Source organism: Pithys albifrons, chromosome 4 (assembly GCF_047495875.1).
Source record: "Pithys albifrons albifrons isolate INPA30051 chromosome 4, PitAlb_v1, whole genome shotgun sequence".
NCBI classification, from domain to species: domain Eukaryota; kingdom Metazoa; phylum Chordata; class Aves; order Passeriformes; family Thamnophilidae; genus Pithys; species Pithys albifrons.
In genome coordinates, this window is record NC_092461.1 from 24668153 (window position 1) to 24688990 (window position 20838).

The 20838-nt window shown below is 37.5% G+C and overlaps 1 protein-coding gene across 9 annotated transcripts in view; it reads right to left on the minus strand.

The window, feature by feature from the left end:
* SEMA5A (semaphorin 5A) overlaps positions 1–20838 on the minus strand; it is a 395174-nt gene that overhangs the window by 123784 nt on the left and 250552 nt on the right. For all 9 annotated transcript variants that reach the window (XM_071553669.1, XM_071553674.1, XM_071553672.1 and 6 more), the window contains 3 exons: positions 15705–15803; positions 14359–14572; positions 959–1244 (listed from right to left, as the gene is read on the minus strand). In XM_071553669.1, coding sequence (XP_071409770.1) covers positions 959–1244; positions 14359–14572; positions 15705–15803 — 599 coding nt within the window. The remainder of the gene's footprint in view (positions 1–958; positions 1245–14358; positions 14573–15704; positions 15804–20838) is intronic.

Here is a 20838-nt window from a genome sequence, read left to right on the forward strand (position 1 = left end):
ATTCCTCTTTGAACAGTGCATCCCTGTTGGACAATCAGAATGACAGGTCACTGGGAAGAAGGTGGCACTGGCAAGGTTTCAAATACTGTCTACTTTCATGTGGCAAAGTAGTCTTAGTAAGTTCATTTTCAGAAGCACCAGTTTGCATCAGTTTCATTATTCTCCTTCCATGGCCAAGGCCCTTTGGATTTTCTGCAGTTTTCCATGGCAGGAACATGTCAAAGCTATTTTGACTTCTCATAGAAGATCATGTTGAACAGCATATGTGTATGCCACCTGAGAAATACCTGTCAATAGTTAAACTAGCTAGTAAAGCAGATCAATGAATTAAAATTACTGATCAAAACAACATCAAATTTTCTTATCCTTAGTAATCTCAAAGTCTACTATTCTCTTTATAAAAGCAGTGTTTATTCACTACATTACTCCATTGCAGTAACAGGTTGAGCTCATCATCTGCTATCATAAGTTAGAAATTGTCACAGTGGGTGTAAGCACTAGTCTGGTTCACAGCCTGAGCTACTGGCCCTAACCTCTTGTCCTCTTTTGAGTAAGGTAAACTCTTCCTGGCATGGTCAAGTTCCATCATGCAAAATTCATCATCATGTCACATTACAATTATAAAATATTTATTTCTTAAGTACATCATGTATTTATGTATTACAATAATGTGCAAAACAAAAATTAATGAGTTTCTAAGAATAAATTAATAAGATGACATAATAGTCTTGATCACAACTGGCTCCTAGTTGTAAGGAAATATTAAGAATTTTTCCCTCTCTTGTTTTTTTCAGGGAAAAATTTGGAATTAACACTTGCTCATAAGAGGACAGTGGATTGGAGAAAACACTAGCTTGAATTTATGATGTTTCCTTGGCATATGTAGAGTAGATCTAAAGTTTTAGTTTTTGCTGTTACAAACAGCAAGAAAATAAAATATATAATTCAATTTACTTACACATTAGTGGTAAAAATTCCATAGATTAAGTCCAATTCTGGCAGGAAGAAAGTGCTCTGAAGTTCGTTATAGTAAAATGGAATTTCTCCAGGGCGAGAGCAGTTCAGACGAGCTTTCATGAAGGTAGTCCAGGTGTCCTCAAGCACAAACTTGCCACCAATATCATTTTTGCACACCCGAGCAGCACGAGAGAAGACTGTTTTCCCACAGTCATGTTCCACTGCATTCTCCCGGAAGAAGAAGTAAGTAAAGTTCCCAATGTCATAAGATGACACAAAATTTGGCTCTGAAAATAACAGAAGGAAAGATCATTTATCATCTTCTTGTGATATATGCACTCATATTATGGAAATTGGATTTGTCTTCAAGTGTTAGACTTAGAAAAACACAACTTTTATTATCCTCTAGGGAACTGGGACAACAACATCTGAACAGGACAACTCTTGTCCGGCCAGGATTATCAGCTCCATGATCATGGTGTTCTGGGTTTGGCTGGTTAATTTTTTTCATAGTAGCTACCATGGCACTATGTTTTGGATTTGTGCTGGTAACAGTGCTGATAATTCAGGTATGTTTTTGTTATTGTTGAGCAGTGCTTACACAGAGCCAAGGCCTTTTCTGTTTCTCACACCACTCCACCAGCAAAAAACCCCTGCTGAGTTGCCAGCTGGGGTTAAACCACGACACGTGGTCTGACAGACTCTCTGCTCTAGGGGTGTATAGCACATGACTATGCTGGGCAATCTTGGCCCAAGTCACTGTATTCTACTGTCAAAAACATCACTGAGTTTTACTTCTCTACTACATATGGCCATAATGTATTCTCAAAATGTAGGTGCTTGATCTGTTAACTCTGTTTCTGCTTTACTATCATGCCATTACTCCAGATAGGCAGAATAATGAGTGGTAATGATTGTAAAGGAAAAATGTACTTGGGGGTTGTAATAAAAACTGTTTTAGTTAAATCGCTTAAAGCTTTTGATAGAATTATGGTATTTTTTTCCTCCTTTGTTAAAAAAAAAATTAAAAACTGATCCAAAAAAAGGTGGAGATGAAGGAGAAATCAGAGAATAGACAAAAAAATAATCTGGAAAATAACAGATGGCAATATTTTTCAAAAGAAAAAACAAACCAAAAAAGGAAACAGTAGATACTACATAAAATAAACATATGTTCCATTTCCTGTAAGAATCACTAGAACTGAGGAAAGTCCATGACCTTAAGACAAGTTGGCAACCTGATGAGTTATTGAACAGAACACAAACTTGATACACAGATTTGTCAAGAAGAGCCCCCGTTGTGTAAGGAACCACTATAGAACACTGATACCCCTGAGAAACCAGCAAACTTTTAATTCTCATTCACTAATACTATTCTGAAGTGGGAAAACAAATAAACAAAACCGCTTTAGAAACATCTGTTGTGAGCCAACGCTCCAAAAAATTTTAATAGATGAATATTTTCTGACAGCATTATCAAGAGCAAAAAGCTCCTGCAATTTGATCTAAGCATTTTTCAGGAATATCTCAAACCTGTCAAAGCTTTTGAGGAGCACTAGAAAGGGAAGCAAGCTGGAATTTCCATGGAGCAGTCCAAACTCTGCCAGTAAACTCTTCTCCAAAGACAGTCCAATTCCCAGCTTGTGTGGCCTCTTGTGTTGCTTCCCTTTCTATCTGCTGTGCTGTGTCCCAGCCAGGTTTTTCAGCAGCATTGATTATCAGCTGCCTAGGATGTCTGAAGCTGAGAGATACAACAACACTCTCACTCCTCCCTGAAACTTTCATTTATTATTTTGTTAAGACTTCCTTGAGATTAGTTTTTAAACATCACATTTTCCCCACACTCTGATCTGCACAGGTGTTTTGCTGGAAGATAGCAACTGAACAATTTTGAGAACTTGTTAGTAGACTGAGCTTTCATAACGTCCATAGTACCAATGCCTTTATGTCTTTAAAAAAGGAAAAAAAAAAGGCAAAATAGTTTGACAGGATTTGTGATAGGACTAAAGATAAAACTGGATTGACTATATACAAAGAACTATACGAGTAATGATATCCCTGTTAGAACCTCATATCTTCATTCCACAACTTCCATTACAATAGGGATTTTGCTTCAAAGGCTTCAAAAACCTTTAAAGTATATTACTACAATTTGCAGTTCTGTAGAAATAATTCTTTGTTGCTTATGAGTTCTCACTCTTTAAATATGAAATGTAATGCTGTTACATATTTACAAACTGAACACTCAATTGAAAAAGGCTGAAAAAAAAAGACATTACTTTTTAACTATTTTTAATCTAAAAACTGGCAACTTGATGAATAGGTAACAGGGTAGGAACGATATATAAGGTTTAAATACAAGTACTAAGACGACAATAATATGTGGCTAGAAATCCCAAAATTTAATACTGTCACATTCTAGTCAGGTTAGACAGTTTTGACAGGTATTGAATACTAAACATATATCCAGAGATACTTGGATGAAAAGAGGGTTTTTTGCTATAAATCCCAATTATGTGTCATTCATTCTCAATGCACATCAATGTTTGAAGCTCTATGGAACAGACTTGTATTTATTTAACTAAAGCATACTAGAAATAAAATCCCTTTAGGAATACCAGACTAACTTAAAAAAAAAACAAACCAACAAACCCCCCCCACCGTCCCTCATTATCCAACTTCAATTCTCCAATTTACATCTATACAAAACCTAGCCAGTATTTCTCTTATCTATAATGTACTTTCTTTCCTCACTCTATACAATATCCTTTCAGATTGGTCTTACAGCATAGAAGGAACTCCTTTCTGTGGAGGAAAGAAAAAATGTTCCCTAGTCTCAGCGTAACTTGGACTACCTGTCCACATACTAAATTGTCTTACTTAAAGTAATATCAACTAAAGATAGAAACTAAAAAAAATTTGACCTGAAATAGCACAAAAAAAGTAAACATCCAAATATATGTTTGACTTTCTGTAGCCAATATACCTGCTTTGTCTTTCAGAATATCTCAGAAATACCTTGACTGATGTAAAAATATTCTACTTACTATGCAAATGCTTAAAATCAATTCGATCTATCCAAAAAAACACTCAACAAGGTGTCCCTGCATTACAATAAGGCCTGAAGATACTTCTTGTTGGAGGCCCACTGATACAAAAAGGTCTCTCAATTGGCACAATGAGATCTCACTGCAGAGTAAAAAAAAACACTACTAGAAGTACTCAGTATGGAGAAAGATGAATTAGAAAAAAAACCCAACTTCATGAACTGCAGAATAGTAATAATATGAAATGCATTTAGAATGTTTTTAGGGTTCTTGAAATTGCATGTCAATCTTTCAAAAGACAGAATTTTAAAGTTGCACTGATCATCATACTACATGTACAAAAAGCACTTAGTACTCATATTTCGTGGATTAAAAACTGGGAAAAAATATACACATCTGCAAACACCTTCGCATATACTTTATTGATTATAAACTGATGAAAATGTGACCTGCTGTTGAAACTTGTGAAAACCACTTTCATTTACATGAATTGTAATAATCTCAGAGTTACCTCAGGGAATTCAGTGGATATGGAAGGATTATCATGTCAGAATTTATTTATTTCATTCCCTCTTTGGGAAAAAAGTACAGGATCAGTTCAAAACTTCAAAGGAAAAATGAGTTTCCCATCTAGAAAAAAGAAGTTCTTATGTGTCTAAATATTGTGCTGTGAACTGCTATTTGTTGACATGGAGGCTTTCCCAAAGAAGTTTTTAATGCAGCAAATAAAGTGACTCTCTTGTTTCCTGCTGATCTTGCAAATAGTTCTGGAAGGGTAAACACACCTCATTTCTGAATTATTAGATCACTGCAAGAGCAAGGATTCTGGTATGTGACAGGATACAGCTCATATGAGAATGTCAACGTGTAATAATGTCACAAGTATTGTATATGACCTTTATAGGCTTTTATATACTCAATTTATGGATGTGTCATGCTGACTAGACTTTCACAAATTAAATGAAACCAATGCAATCAGGAAAGCAAGAAAATGAATTTGTCAATGTGACCCAACAAAGATCTCCAGTGTACAGCATGGAGCAGTGGTGCCCATGCACCGAAAGCACTAGATGGCTCATTAGTGCTGCCTCTGGGAAAACAGACGAGGGTGCCATTTCTGAAGGTTGTTTACTCAGCACAAAGACTGGGAATATCTACAAAACCTTCACAAAGCAGCATGACTGTCCCATAAGGATGATTCACCATAGACTCTTCTAAGTTATTGCAAAAAAGATGACTCAACTGTACAAGGTCAAGATAGTGCTTCCATCTAAAATAATCAGATTGTTTATCTGAAGTTTGGAAACAAATTTACCTTTTCTGGGAAGCAGAATCTTTATTCTTAATGTGAAGGCACTTACTAGGATAAGACAATGATTTCCTTTACATTATTCTTCCTTTCCACTCACCCAGAGAACCTGGAAACTGAAGAGACCAAATCCATACTCACTGTCAGAGCAGTCACACGTTGATGCTGTCTGACTGCGCCAACTGCTCCCATAGGAACCGGCTGCAGCTCTGACATGCAGCACATGTTGCTGCTGATCCCCAGACAATGGTATTCTTGCAGCATGAAAGTAATGGTGCACTGCACTGGGAAGCAGTGCCAGGACAGACTGGGGAATTTGGGAGTGCAAAGTTTACTGGGAATAGGATGGGGCTTCCTGGAAGGCAGGAGAAGCCAAATGGTTCAGCTCCATCTGTACGGCCTCTTGATGACGGTGTATAAAGCAAACTTCTCCCTGAGTCACACACAGGGTCTCACTGGGAAAACAGTAGCTGGAGGGGTCCAAACAAGTCTGGGAAGTGAGCCAACAATAAAGCAATCCAGTTCTCCAAAGGTGTCATGCATAAGCTTATTTCCTGGGACTTTTTTAGTTAGCAGTGTAGATGCAAGTCTGAGTGGGTACAAGGATGAGCAGAACTGTACAGGAACTTTTCCTGTGTATACAAATGGGAAACAGGAGCCTGAAAGAGCTGCATGAGAACACCTGAGGTAGTCCTGGCCTCTTCTCACTGTCTGAGCTTTGGAGCAAGAACATTCACTTGTGTTTTTTGATCCACATAACCCCTGATGCTTTGAAGCACACTAATATGACAAAATTAACATAGTTAGTGGATGCTGCTGTTTCCAGAGTGAACCAAATGACAGGAAATGAACCGTCCTCCTTTATGGAGGTAACAGCAATTAACCTTGAGCATTACAAGGTCCAAAGCCTACTCTAAGTAAGAAAGAGCTGTGATTTCCATGACTGTCCCTGTGAGATCTGACCACTCATTTCTGAAGTGCAAGGCATTCAGAAATGCAGTTGAAAGTCAAATTAACCCCAGAAATGCAAAAAGAAAACTAAAATTAGAAGTTTTTCAGATCTAGACACAAGTGTTTTTATAAATATATATGTATACATATACATACACATCCTCAAAATAAGACACACATAGATATATGAATGCATAATACGTTCAAAACTTTAGAAGTCTAGATACTGCTCTAACTTTGAACAACATCTATTTGAACTTGTTCCCTGACCTCACTAGATCAATGAATCACAACATACTGTTGACCTCCAAAGACCCATTTCTTCCAAATATTTGTGTTCAGTCAAATGCTTAATGGCATTAAATTCTAGGAAGATAAGTTTCAGTTTTTGAATAAACTTCAGCTTTCAGTTAGAAATGCTCTCCATTATATATCTTAAAAGCATTACGTATCTTAAAAGTAATATGTAACTTGTGGTCAACATATCCATCCTCAGGAGTCGAATTGTAAAATGTTAAGTCCTGTATAAAACTGTCAGAAATTAGTTTATTAATAGCTATTTTTCCTATGTGTTTCACAATTATCTGAGAGGCATGCTTAAAATGCTAACCTGTCGTAGAATGGTCTATAGAAGAGTCTATTTTGAATATTTCTTTTGCAATGCCTTAGCTCTCCATGAAGAGCAAAGACAGCAAAATACACTAAAACTATGTATACCAGACATTTTCTCCAATCTCCTCTTATTTTGCTGATTTATAATACAATTCTGTATAATCATAAAAGTGGATGCACTCATTCCATTTTTACTGATGTACTCTAATAAATTCTGAAAAATAGTTTTCAAATATGGTATTACAAAATTCCTTGTTTTATTTCTTGTTGTTTATTTCAAATAAATCTCCTTCATTTTCAGGATGAAGCCTGTTTACATGGCATAAAATTTTACAATTTATTGCATTTTTTTGCTGATGTAAATTTGCCTGTGCTAAACTTAGTTGTAGAAGCCATTCTCTACTCTGACCTAATACTCAAGTCCTGGAGAGTCTCACTTGGAGTTGAGTGGATTTTCTGTCACTTATATTCACAAGATAGACACCTGGCATAGCACTGTAAGTGTTGAGGGGAGAGGCTGGAGTAGGTGAGGGGTGGTGAGGTTGAAAAAGACATAGGATTAGATTAATTTACTCAGAACCTCTACAAGTTTGGGCTATAGAGATCTATCAAAAGACCCAGAAGTTTGGATGGTTACTTAAAATTGAAACCAGAATTCTACATACACAGGAATCTAGCATTCTTTAAGGAGATTTGCCAAACAGCAGGTATGGAAAGACAACCCAGTTATGATGGCTTACCCATTTCTCTCCAACCATTATTTGAACTACCAATTTATTTTTTTTTCCACTGCTCTGGTTTTGCAAGGAGGGAAACAATCAAAGGGCTTTCTCTGAAGACCTGGTCCTCTTACCCTTCTCCCCACCCCCGTTTTGTTTTTTTTTCCATAACATAAAGGAAACCAGACTTCAATTTCATAATCATCCCCCATCCCCTTAACACTTGGCATGTCTGCTACTGAAATTCCCTCTCTGCCTCCAGTATTTCTGTCACAGGATCACACAGAATCCCAAAATGGGTCAGGTTGGAAGGGAACACAATGGGTCATCTAGTCCAACCTCCCTGCTTAAAGCAGGGTCATTCTAGAGCAGCTTTTGAATTTCTCCAGCGTGGAAGACAATCTGTTCCAGTGCATAGTAAGGAAGTTATTCCTCTTATTTGGTGTAACCTCCTGTCCTCCTCCTTTCTTTGATAAATGCTGTTTTTCACATGTTCATGCTCCCTGAAATTTGAAATTTTCCACCTTCCCCTGCTTGAGATGTATTTCAGTCCTAAGTTCTTTCATTCTCTCTGGGTCACTGTTTATTACAGTTTTGTGCATTAATGAGGCTGTTGCATCTCTCTGCAGTTAGCAACAGATGATCCGCCTGCACAAGCACCTTCCTTCCTCATTCAGCCTATCCAATCAGCACCTGACATAAGCAGGCTAGACAAGATATAAAAGACCAGGTCTGTCTCAATAGCAGTCTTAACAAATGGAAGGTGGACCTTGATGTTTTACCTAGGGTAGATAAGAAGTAAAAATATACCAACCTCATGAATGCTGCTTCTTGTCTCTACCATTTCCATCAGGTAAGGAAATGCTATGAAGGTGTTTTGTAAAAGGCAATCAGGGGAGGCACCTCAATCTCATATCAACTTAATGCTCTCCTACTCTGTCATTGCCATCTGGGAGAAGATGTATGACTTTGAAAGGAAAAACACAGCTCGACTACTCAAATTTTTCCTCTGGTAGAAACTCTAGCAAAGAAGCCTAAGGACAGGTTTCAAAACCAGCAGGCATTTCCCTCCTATTTTAGGATACTGGCAAAAATGATGATTCACTCAAAAGAACAGAACCAACCTCATGGGTGGCACAACCAAAGAAATTTAATTATTCTTTACACAAATTAAGGAACAACTGGTAGAATATGCTTTGCATATTTTCAGTCAAGTCTCTTATCTGAAAGACTACGTTGCACATTCAAGCACATGCTGGTTTTGAGTTACATAAAATATCACATAATAAAGAAAAGCTTGCACTAGGTAATTACAAGGCTTTTCATTACAACCCAGAAAAACTAAAGGATAACCCTGAATTATTATGGTCATTTCCATTAATCCTTAAAAACAAAATTGAAAGGATTAATTTTTATTCTTAGGTCATAAATTTTCTCCACACATCCTAAGAGCAGCAAAAGTTACAATACAATTCTGCTAACAAACTATAATAGGAATGGATTCAAAATTGTATGAAACCCCGCTAACTAAATCACCTTTGTAAGAATTTTACTATTTGAGAACTAAAACTATCTCCTCAGGATTAATAAGTTTTTATTAAGCAAAATGTTTTTAGAAAATGATGTCAGAAGAACTACTTTAATAAGAGTATCTAGTAACGAAATGCATAGAACAGCAAAAGGAAAAATAGTAATATTATGTCTACCAGCAGAGCAGAACAATTCAAACATTGTCAGCATGACATCTGCGCCTGGCAAGGTTATGGAGCAGATCATCCTGAGTGCAATCACACAGCACCTACAGGACGGACAAGGGCTCAGACCCAGCCAGCACAGATTTGGGAAGGGCAGGTCCTGTCTGACCAACCTGATCTCCTTTTATGAGCAGATGACCCGCCTCCTGGATAAGGGGAAGGCTGTGGATGTGGTCTATTTGGACCTCAGCAAAGTCTTTGACACTGTCTCCCACAGCATACTGCTGGAAAAACTGACAGCCTGTGGCTTGGACAGGGGCACTCTCTGCTGAGTTAGGAGCTAGCTAGATGGCTGGGCCCAGAGAGTGCTGGTGAATGGGGCTGTGTCCAGCTGGCAGCCGGTCACTAGTGGTGTCCTGCAGGGGTCAGTGTTGGGTCCAGTCCTGTTTAACATCTTTATCAACGATTTAGATGAGGGGATTGAGTCCAATTTGCTGATGACACCAAGTTGGGAGGGAGTGTCAATCAGCTGGAAGGCAGGAGGGCTCTGCAGAGGGACCTGGATAGGCTCGAGATGGGCTGATTCCAATGGGATGAAGTTCAATAAGGCCAAGTGCCGGGTCCTGCACTTTGGCCACAACAACCCCATGCAGCACTACAGGCTGGGGACAGAGTGGCTGGAGAGCAGCCAGGCAGAAAGGGACCTGGGGATTTGGATTGACAGGAAGGTCAACATGAGCCAACAGTGTGCCCAGGTGGCCAAGAAGGCCAATGGGATCCTGGCCTGGATCAGGAACAGTGTGGCCAGCAGGACCAGGGAAGTGATCCTTCCCCTGTACTCTGCATTGGTGAGGCCACACCTTGAGTATTGTGTTCAGTTCTGGGCCCCTCAGTTCAGGAAAGATATTGAGGTGCTGGAGCGGGTCAAGAGAAGAGCAACAAGGCTGGTGAAGGAACTTGAGTACAAGTCTTATGGGGAGAGGCTGAGGGAGCTGGGGTTATTTAGCCTGGTGAAGAGGAGGCTCAGGGGTGATCTCATCACTCTCTACAACTACCTGAAAGCATGTTGTAGCCAGGTTAGGTATTGGTCTCTTCTCCCAGGCAACCAGCAGTAGAACAAGAGGGCATGGGCTTAAGCTCTGCCAGGGGAGGTTTAGGTTGGATATCAGAAAGAAATTCTTTACAGAGAGAGTAATCAGGCATTGGAATGGGCTGCCCAGAGAGGTGGTGGATTCACTGTATGTGGAGGTTTTTAAGATGAGACTGGACATGGTACTTAGTGTCACGATCTAGTAATCAAAGTGGGGTTGGATCAAGAGTTGGTCTTGATGATCCTGGAGGTCTCTTCCAACCTAGTTGATTTTATGATTCTTCTTCTCAGCTAGAAAAGCTTCTAATTTGTATGAAATTTAATTTAATTTAATTTAATTTAATTTTATTTTATTCTGGTTTGGGGCTACATCTTATATAGGATTATATTGAAATCATCTATGGTCTGCCCATTGATAGCATCTTGACATTTCAAATACAGTTTATATTTATTTATTAACATTTATCATTGTATGTCTAGGATAAAGAAAACAGCTACAATGTATTTCAAGATAGGTGGAGACCAAAGGAATTGTAAGCAAAGGCATTTGGCAAATTATGAAAAAGAATGTGGTAGTGTTTCTCCATGTGATTAAACAGAAAGGGATTGATAGAGATTTCCCTCACCTTTTTTTTTTTTTAATTTGCCCTTTTATTGGCTATAGGAAGCAAACAGGCATTATAGACTGAGGCAAACTTTCATACTGAGGCATCAGATCAAACATTTACTGATTTGAAGAGGTGCATCGAAAGGCGAAACACCTTTATTAGCTGTAAATGTTGGACTAAGAAAAGGTTTCTAAGTCTAAATGCTGAAGACTTTTCCTGCCCATTCTGGACTCACTGCAACTGAGGACTACAAATATAACTACTAAATTTACCTCTGTCTTCTAGAGCTCACTATGATGAATTCTGCTCCTACTGCACTTTGCAGACCAACTCTAAAGCAAAGTCTAATTAGAAGCGCGGTGTAAGAGTCAACTCTGGATACTTAAACCCTATGTTACACTGAAAGCTTAAAGAGACTGAAACTAACAGCATGCCAGCTTAATGAAAGATTTAATCTATTTGATATCACTTAATAATGTCCAAAACAGACTGCTAAAGAATACTATTCCTGTTATGAAGCACTACAAAGGTAATTTTAAAACATCCTAGCAACACTCTTAACTGACCCAAGCAGTTGGCTGAAGCTCAGGGCGTTGCTCATTGCTTTGGTCAGGAGAAGAAATCAGTGGAGGAGATGTCTGCTTCAGACATAATCCTCAATATGGGCTCTATTACCTCTAATTGTTTCTCTCAAGCATAGAAGCACTTGAACATGGATTCAGAGAGAGTACGTAGCAGAACAGGACACTTTACACAGTAAATGACTAGTAAGCAGTTCTTTAACACTCTTCATTTCTTTGTGCACATGTATTAACGTGAGTAACTTGAAGCATTATTTTTTTCTCTGCATCAGAAGAGAAGGACAAAACATGACATCATGGGAAGGAAAGGTGGGTTCTCTGTTTCTCATTTTCAGGCTTACTGTCTGCAGCCAGATCTGTCATTGGTAGAGCGCTGTTAACTTTTTTAGGTAGTCATGTTCTCTTTGAGTGTAGTGACAAGAGTTACAGACAGGGTTGGCATGAGGATAACACAAGGCCTAGCTCTTCACTGTCAGCTGATAAATCCTGAAATCACATCATGGCAACATGGTATCTCACTTCTGCCACCTGACACATCAGCTCCCTTTTCCCCTCCCACACTGTGTGCCATGGTTCTTGTGTTTACAGACCTTCTGACAATTAAGATTAGTAACAAGGTTTCTTCTATGATGAAGATTCAGAATTTTTCATGCCAAGATCCTTTACCATAAGTTACAGTGAAAACCAACAGCAGATTGCTTAAACATATAGGCATGTCCCTTTGGCCTGACTGATGGGATTGAAAAACCCCCGAATTCACTGTGCTAGCCACTAAAATCAACAATGTCTTTATTGCATAGCAATACACACAGAGCAAGATAATTGGCTGTGTTTTAGAATACTGCCATCACCCCCAGAGGTGATTTGAATCGGTCTAATGCAATTTGCATGCCAGAAAATCTAAGAAAAAACACAGCACTTCTGAGGAAAACATAGATGTAAAAGAAAAGCTTATTTTAAACTGGAAACCTTCACAGACACACCTGCATGCACATGCACACCTAAAACAAGGCTGAACTAAAACAACTTTGAGCTACTGCTGCTGAACAGTACCAGAGACTTCCCATTCCAGTTGACACCTTATTTTTCTTGCAGGATCTTCTGTGTTACTTTCTCACTGAAAGCAGCAAAATCTTCACTTTGATCCAATCACTGAAAAACTAATATTGTTTCTTGGCACTGAATCATATAGGAACAGGCAAACTGACACATAAGCAGATGAATCCCCAACTCAAGAAGATGAATCCCCAACTCCTAGCTACCCCAGAAAACATTCCCCCTACAGGTAATTGTGCTGCTTCCAGTCTTTTATTGGATTTACTTGAACTGGCTCCAATTACAAAACTCATCTTTTCTTACTCCCTGAAGATAAAAGCCACAGTTTCCTGGTAACTTAATTATAAACAGTTTTGAGGCAGAAGAATGAGCTCTAATGGAGAATGTATAAGTTCTGCTGAAGCTTTTAATAGAAAAAATGTGAATATAGTGAATCTGATTAATTAGAGAAGTCTAGAGGGAATTTTAGTGTGCTTTTTGGCATAAAAGATATCCAGTTAAACTGAAAATTCAGTGTGAAGAACTCTTCCCCTTTGACAAAAGCACACAGGTGTGGCACAGCAATTAGTTTCAATATCAAGGCTGTGTGGACAAAGGGGGCCTGAATAGGAATATATGTACAATGAGTTCATTTTTCCTCTCACTTTTTTTACAATGCTATAATTCTGTTGTGTTCCACATAGTCTAGGGTTTTTTTGTTGTTAATTAACATTCAAAAATCATCTGACCTCCAGAGAAGGTCATAAATTTCTCCAAGCTACCTCTGGTGGTTTCTTTGTTCAAGTAAAATATACCAATCATATAAGCACAATTCAGCATTCACATTATATGAGAACTGAAATATTCAAAATGAAGTCTGTCACTTACAGCTGCCCAAACATTCTGAAGCTAGATGTATTTGTATCTGTATTTAATTTCAAATATAAGAATAACCCCATCATAACATGAAATGCACTGTAGGAATAGTGACAGTTGTGTCACATAGCACTCATTATGAAAGTAAGTACTTTTTATACTGGAACAAGCATGTGCAAATTATAATACATATAATTTCACGTTATGATAAATACTAATTTTCATTTTAGAAGAATCTGCTTCTTTTTATGTAATAAACAGAATGGCAACTGGGTCTGTCCTATCTCAGGAATATCTATCTGTTTACAGCTTCTTCCAGCTGGAAATTCTTATCAGGTGATTAACATCCATGACACAGAATGGACTGCTGAACACAATTTTATGATACGTTTTGCAGACTATTCCCTATCCTTTGGCTATAATAAGTGTCAAAAATGTCAGTCTGCCACCTAAGCATCTGGAAAGCCAAACTTTTTCTGCTTGTCAAGGCTGGGACCTGCAAGGAAAGCCAGGAGAATTCAGTGCATTCTAAACTGGTTTTTTTATGCCTTAAGTTTTTGAAGGACTCAACAAAAGAATGCTCAAGGCAAGCTACTGCTCAAAGCTGACTCAGCTCTGCCATGTAAGCACATCACAAGTGCAGCTCATCCCTATGCCTGCAAACATGACATACATTTAGGTGCAGTTCTACAAATTTCAGCTATATTAAATGAATTCCATAATACTTGTAAAATAATTTTTTTTAAATGTGAAATAATTTGAAAATTAGATAAGCAATACTCTAAAAACATTCAGATTATCAGAATTCAATTTCAAGACCATGAATATGAAGAAACATGGGCTAAAAAAATATAAGTCTCACACTCCATCAGCACCCACCATTCAGCCACTTGGAGTTGTACTGGGCAGTGCGAAGAGGAGGAAGAGCCCCCAGACTTCGATAAATAGCAGGATCCCTTCCTGGAAAATCCATGGCTGTAGCAGCATATAATTCCCCACTGGAAGTGAGAAGAGCAGTGGAGTTGTGCTGGGGACTGTAAGGACATCGAGCCATGCCACTGATTTGGTCATGTATCTCTGTCAAGTTACTTAACTGTAAAAGAATTAGAAAAAGGATTAAAATAACCTGAAAATTATAATTTCAGCCAGACTGCATCAAGCTAATCAAAATCCTACCATAAACTCCAGTTATCTGCTTTGGTATTGTATGATAGTAATGAGCCACCCTTTACATCAATCTGAAATTTTCTCATATAGAAAGTTTTATTGCCATGTTGTCCACTTTTGCCACTTTGGTATGGAAAGCAGGCACAACAATCATTAGTCATCATGCCTAAAATGTTTTCTGTTAGAAGCAGCTCAAAAATTAGCTAACTGTACAAATATTGTTATGGAAGACAGACCTGATTGCCAGAATCAACTAAGGTATGCCCTGTAGCAAACAAGAAGACAGTAAAAAAATAGTAAATTGATTATTTAGTTGGTGTGTTTTAGGAAAGAATCTCACATGAAAAATGAGATTAACAAAAGGAGCTTTCCAAGGAGCAGAACCATCTCTGATTTAGTAGCCCAAATACTTTCAGCCATAAACTATAGCATGATGTTAATATGCTATTGGAAAGGTACAATGGGTTGAAATATAATAAATGTGCCAGGGAAGTTTTTAGTGATACAGTTATTCTTTGTATTTAAATGTGTCTCCCCTGCTGAAACACATAGGCAGCTAGTCCAAACACTGACATTTTGATATTTATTATTTATTATCGATCCTAAAAAAAGGGTTTTTTTGAAAACAGAATGACAGATCTCCTTATCCAAGATTTCTCAATCTCATCAGTCAGAAATCCCTAATACAGGTACTCTCATTTCTCCAAAACTAAACATACATAGTATGCATCTTCACAACTACATTTTATAACCAAACCAGTTGATGCTAAGCAAACTTGACACAGTGGCAGAAGTCTTAGACATACCTAGGGTTCATGAAAATTGCAATGTGGGAAGAGCTGAGCTGCTCATAGCTGCTCCTCTCACAGCTGTGGAAAAGACTGCAAAAAAAATCTTCAGGTAGCTCTCCTATTTGGCCTGGCACTAGCTAAATCAGCCTTTTACACATGAGCTCATCCATCAGCATGCAAATAGCCAGTTCTCAACCATGGCATGCTCTGCCTTTTAATCTACTGTCTCAGAACAGGGACTTGTGGGATGAAACATTGAACTCATACCGTTCGGTTGGTGCAGATTGGAGTGAAGGCGTTGGTTCCACAGGTGAAGAGATGTTTGCCTCCAACAAGGAGCACTCGGATGTAGTTCTGACATTCCTCCTGCCATGCAGAAAAGAAAGAATATATTCAGTGATACTTCCAAGTATAGAAGCAACTAATTACAACTTACTTTCCATAGTTATGTGTTCACACAGAAAAGCTTTAGGTGAGCAAGGCTTAGGAATACCCAGTGTGTTCGCAATTACAATATGCACATTCTTAATTAAAACACATGCATCCATTAACCATTCCAAAAAGTTCTTAATAGGATAACAATAAACCTCTTCGGTATTGAAGATTTCTTCTCAGGATATATTTCAAAGGTTTAGTTAAATTCTGAACTGATAGATGCTGACTGAAATAATACAATTCTGTCTCAAGAGATGAGATACTGATTTCAAAGACAGATTAGGCCAAGGGAAGAAGACGTGAGGAAAACAGAAGAAAGAACAGCTTCTCAGTAACAAAAGTATACTGAAACCAGTAAAAATAAAATTCTTGAGATGTTCAGATGAGGATTTGGTACCACGGCTTTCATAATTTACACAATCTGTTTTATTAAAAGCATCTACTTTCCTGTTAATTCAAAGTTTCTCAAAAATTTCATTACCACAATACAAAGATGCTGAACCCTGGGAATAATTTTACATTCTTTTTACCCCATTAAGATGTGTGAAGGCTTTATGTTGTTCACGTCTCTCATTTCTGAAGATGGAAATCAACATCAAATTCTACTGTTTATTCAGACAGAAGCAATACTCCTGTAATATTAAAAATCTCCCAAAACTCTTTGTAGGAAAGATTCAAACACCCCTCTTGCAAAAATCAATGTCCCTATCTGATAAAATTATCAACAATCTGTTTGGAGAAAATAAAGTTTCTTGGAAGCATATATTTGAATACTCTCTAGCATTGATAACAACATAGTCTCATATAAAGCATAAAAAACCTTGTGAAATTACAACTATGCAATTCCAGCAGATATTAAGTGAAATCATGTAAGTAAATCCATACAACAGTAATGGTCCAGAAGTCCCATTATCTGGTCTACAGTTATATTAAATGTATTGCTTGTTTATCTTGAAAATAGACTCTCATCCTAGAAGAAAACAAATATAATCCTGAATAAATTGAACAGGCACAAAATAGACTGCAAAAGAAGATGAGGAAAATACTTTAAAGATCTCTGAGAAAATTCTCATAATTTATCCTCTATAGCTTTTCTCATAAAAAATCCTGTAAAATCTCAGAAAAACCCCTACCTTTTTGAAAAAAATACCTCTCAAACCCACATTTACACTAGTATCTCCTGAAAATGTTGCTTTTAAATGTTTCTCTTTGAGCCTTTAAAGGTAAGGGCCAAATAACATAGAAGTAAAATTTAATTCTTATTGTGTAAAAAATACAAAGTTTTTATATTGAACTTTGCAAAACTGTCATCTTAATATTCTTTTAACCACAAGGAAGCAAATATATAACCATAAAACAGACTTGGACAGTGCAACAAGACTTTTACAAAAAATAAGTCCACATCTTGACAGTTTGGGCAGTTTCCTTGTTTCAGGTTGATTTAACACCATCTCCAAAAGAAAAGAAAAGAAGAACAAAACCAACCCAACTCCCAAAAATACCCCCCCCCACACACACATCAAACAAGAAGAAACAAAAAACCCAAAAACTCTCTAAACCCCTTAAAACCAAAGAAACAACCAGCCAACCCATAAAACTTGAAGGCAATTCCTAATTATTTTTCTTTCTTTCTTTTTTTTTTTTTTTTTTTTTTTTTTTTGTTGGAAGGGTACTCAAGGAGGTTCATATAATGTACAACAGTAATTTAGTCCTTGGTCTGTTTCCATTCTGCCCTTTGCAGCAAGCCATGGAATGTAAGTGTAGGAAAAATAAGTGGGTTCTGACATTACAATGCATCCAACCTCTCCTCTTCATATTTCAGAGCTCCCTGAAACAGTGTCATTTCCAAATTACTTGCACGCTGATCACCCACTCTTTTTGTTCAAAAATAATGTTAATTTTTTAAACTCTGACATTCTTGGGAATCACAAGATTCTTCTCTAATGTTCCCAAGTCCTGTGCCAACTTGACAACAATCCACACTGCAACAGGGCAAATAAGACATCTCATTTCAAATTTTTGTTGGGCACACAGTGTAACAAAATGGAAACTGGAAGAATAGCTTTTTAAGTGTCTATTTTCTTCTTATGACAAAAAAGTTCACAATAATAGAAAACAAATTTTAAAAAAAAAAGTTTGTCATGAATAAAACAAACACCACCCAAAAACATACTGAAAAACGACTTCATTGTTTAGTCATTTGAATTGTTAAGAATTCAGTTGAATTTATAGCTCTGGAATCAAAATTGGTTGTACTGGTTCATTTTTGATCTGTTCAGAAATGAGATGTGCACTGTAGACATGGTAGTGGCAAAAGCAAGTGACTTCAAAAGCAAAGGATTTTTTAATTCAGAGGGCTTTGTTAGGTTTAAGAGCTGTATCTTTCATGTAGTCTTATTCTCCAGTTCATCTTGACCTCTATGTCAGATACTTTCCTGTTTTCCTATAAAAATGTATCTGAAATAAAGAAATTCATTTAGGAAATACTTTCTACTTTTACATCTGTATATCTGAAACAAAGTACAATTATTAGAAACAATTCAGCAGCCAGGCAGGCTAGGCTGTTACTTAATTTTAAGACCACCTTGACAGTTCAAGGACAATCTGCCTGCAGGATGGCTATCCTCTTGCAGCAATGCCCCCTGTATAGGTTAACATTTTAAACACATGTGTGCTTAATTTTTACTTTTATTGAAGGATCAGATACTAACAGACACAACCATTAGAATCTTAAATATGCAAGGGATGTGACTTCACTTCAATTATCATTATTATTTTTAATCTCTGATTTATTGCATTTTTAACACATGCATTTATATTTTTCCTTTGTAACATTCCCCACCACAAGTGTCAGTGTGAATGGGCAAATTTATTCTTTTAACTACATGTGGTGTTTCAGACTTCTAAATGGTAATTCATGCTGGCCACAAGGACATCATTTTGTCTGATTCACTCTTGGAGCCACTAGTTATTTGAAGCAGCAGCTTAAATTGGTGGATAAATGTCTGACAACTGAGTAACAAACATCGGCCTTCATAAGTCAATGTACATTACACTGTCAAATGTGACAGATGTCCCCATACATTTTACCTTTCAGCTCTTTTCCTTCGTTGGCTCCTAAAGCACAAACTTCAGAACAAGTGCTGATAACAGCTACAGGCAAGAATTCCATGCAGCTTCTTTCTCAAGAACAAGAAATAAAGAGTTGTGTTTCACTGACCATTATCTCAAAACTACTAGAGTTGCTTCGGGGTTCAAAGCCAGCTTCTGGTTTCAGGGCAGTGACTCCATCAGAATGCTGACTTTTAGTTTTGCCACCTGAACTCATTGGCCTCATGCTGTTCTGTGGTAGCAGAGAATCAGGAGAAACCAGGATCTGAATGAATAACCTACCCACAGCCATGCTTGCAAGACTCATCTCTCCACCACAGTCTGGGCTGGCCTTACGTATTTTGTCTCCAGTTTTTCCTGTCCCTTCCCTACAGTCACGTGTGTCTGCCCCGAAATCTGAATTTGCCCTGAGAAATGTTATGGAAATGCAACCCCCAGCAACTCTCCAATTTGGGCTGGATCTATTTATATAACAGTCAAGCAAGCAGTTTTTCTGTGAACAGTAACTGGAATTGGTCTGACAGATTCCCTCTGAAGAGGGACAATTCCCTGTAGCACTAGAGTGAATTCCTCCTGGTCTGATAATTCCCAGTTTGCCCAAAGGAAGGTTTTTATGGTTTGACTAGGAGGAGAAGCAAGCTGCATATCAGCTGCTTTCATCATCTACATGCATAAATGCTCCTTCTACAAAAAGTATAGTGACCTTGCTTTAGTCTTGGAAATAAGGCAATAAAAGACAAATATCATTAGGCTATCCTTCCCTTGGTCATAAATTTAACCTTTCCTTTTAACCTTGAGCACATCAGTGAAAATAAAAGAGGCATGAAAAGTTCAAAAAGACAGTAGTTGTTCCCACTGGATAGGTTGTCTCAATCAATATCTGCATTCTCCAGCAACTCCCAGATGAAGCTTTCAGGTCATGAAGCCTGCACACCAAAAAATCCCACCCCTGTGGTAACAATACCAAGAGAACTATTTACTTGCAGGATTACTTTTGTGAAGAATTAAGATTGTACTCCTCTTCTAGACTGTGAATAAGGAGCATGGCTATGGGTACAAAACAAATTTATCCAAGTAATAACAATATTAAGAAACAATCCCAGAAGTCATTATTAGAATTGCATGTATACTGTTTTACAGTGATAGCTTAACTCCTAATCACCAGCTTCTACAAAAGGGTGTGATGAGCCTGAATGAAACTCTACATGAATAAAAAGCTACACTAGGGTCTATTCTTTCACCAGTGTTGAGTATTTCTCCTAGCAAAATTATTTGATAACAACATACACTTTGCACTGTTAAAGCAAGTGTGTAGTAACAGTGTTCATATTATCCAAAAGTACACTACTATAGCCTCAAATTTACAATTACTTCTATCCATCATGTTAGATGCAACTCATTGCACTGTGACTTTCAGACAAGTTGAATGCTATTCTCACAGCTTTAAACTTGGAAAATCACTGCAAAACAAAGCCATAAAAGTTTGGTTATACATTGCATTCCTACCAGAACAGGTTGCACTGTATATGCCCCTTGATCAATGCAATCTGTCATATTCTCTTGTCACCAGCATATTCCCTCACTTCCACATATTGTCTTCTAAAACCTAAGGATAAAGGCTTGAGGGTTATATTACATCTAGAAGCATAAATTTTCTAGGGAGAAATAACTTAAAAAATTAAACATTTGCTTAAAATGTGAGGACCCAAAAGCTTTTTCTTCTTTATACCTCATGATATAACATGGCCCTGTTTCAGAAGTGAGGCCATTCTTCCTCTTTAATCTCAAATGTACAACTGTACACTGCAATGCTATTTTCCAGAAATTATTAAAAAGGAACTGGAAATGAACTGTT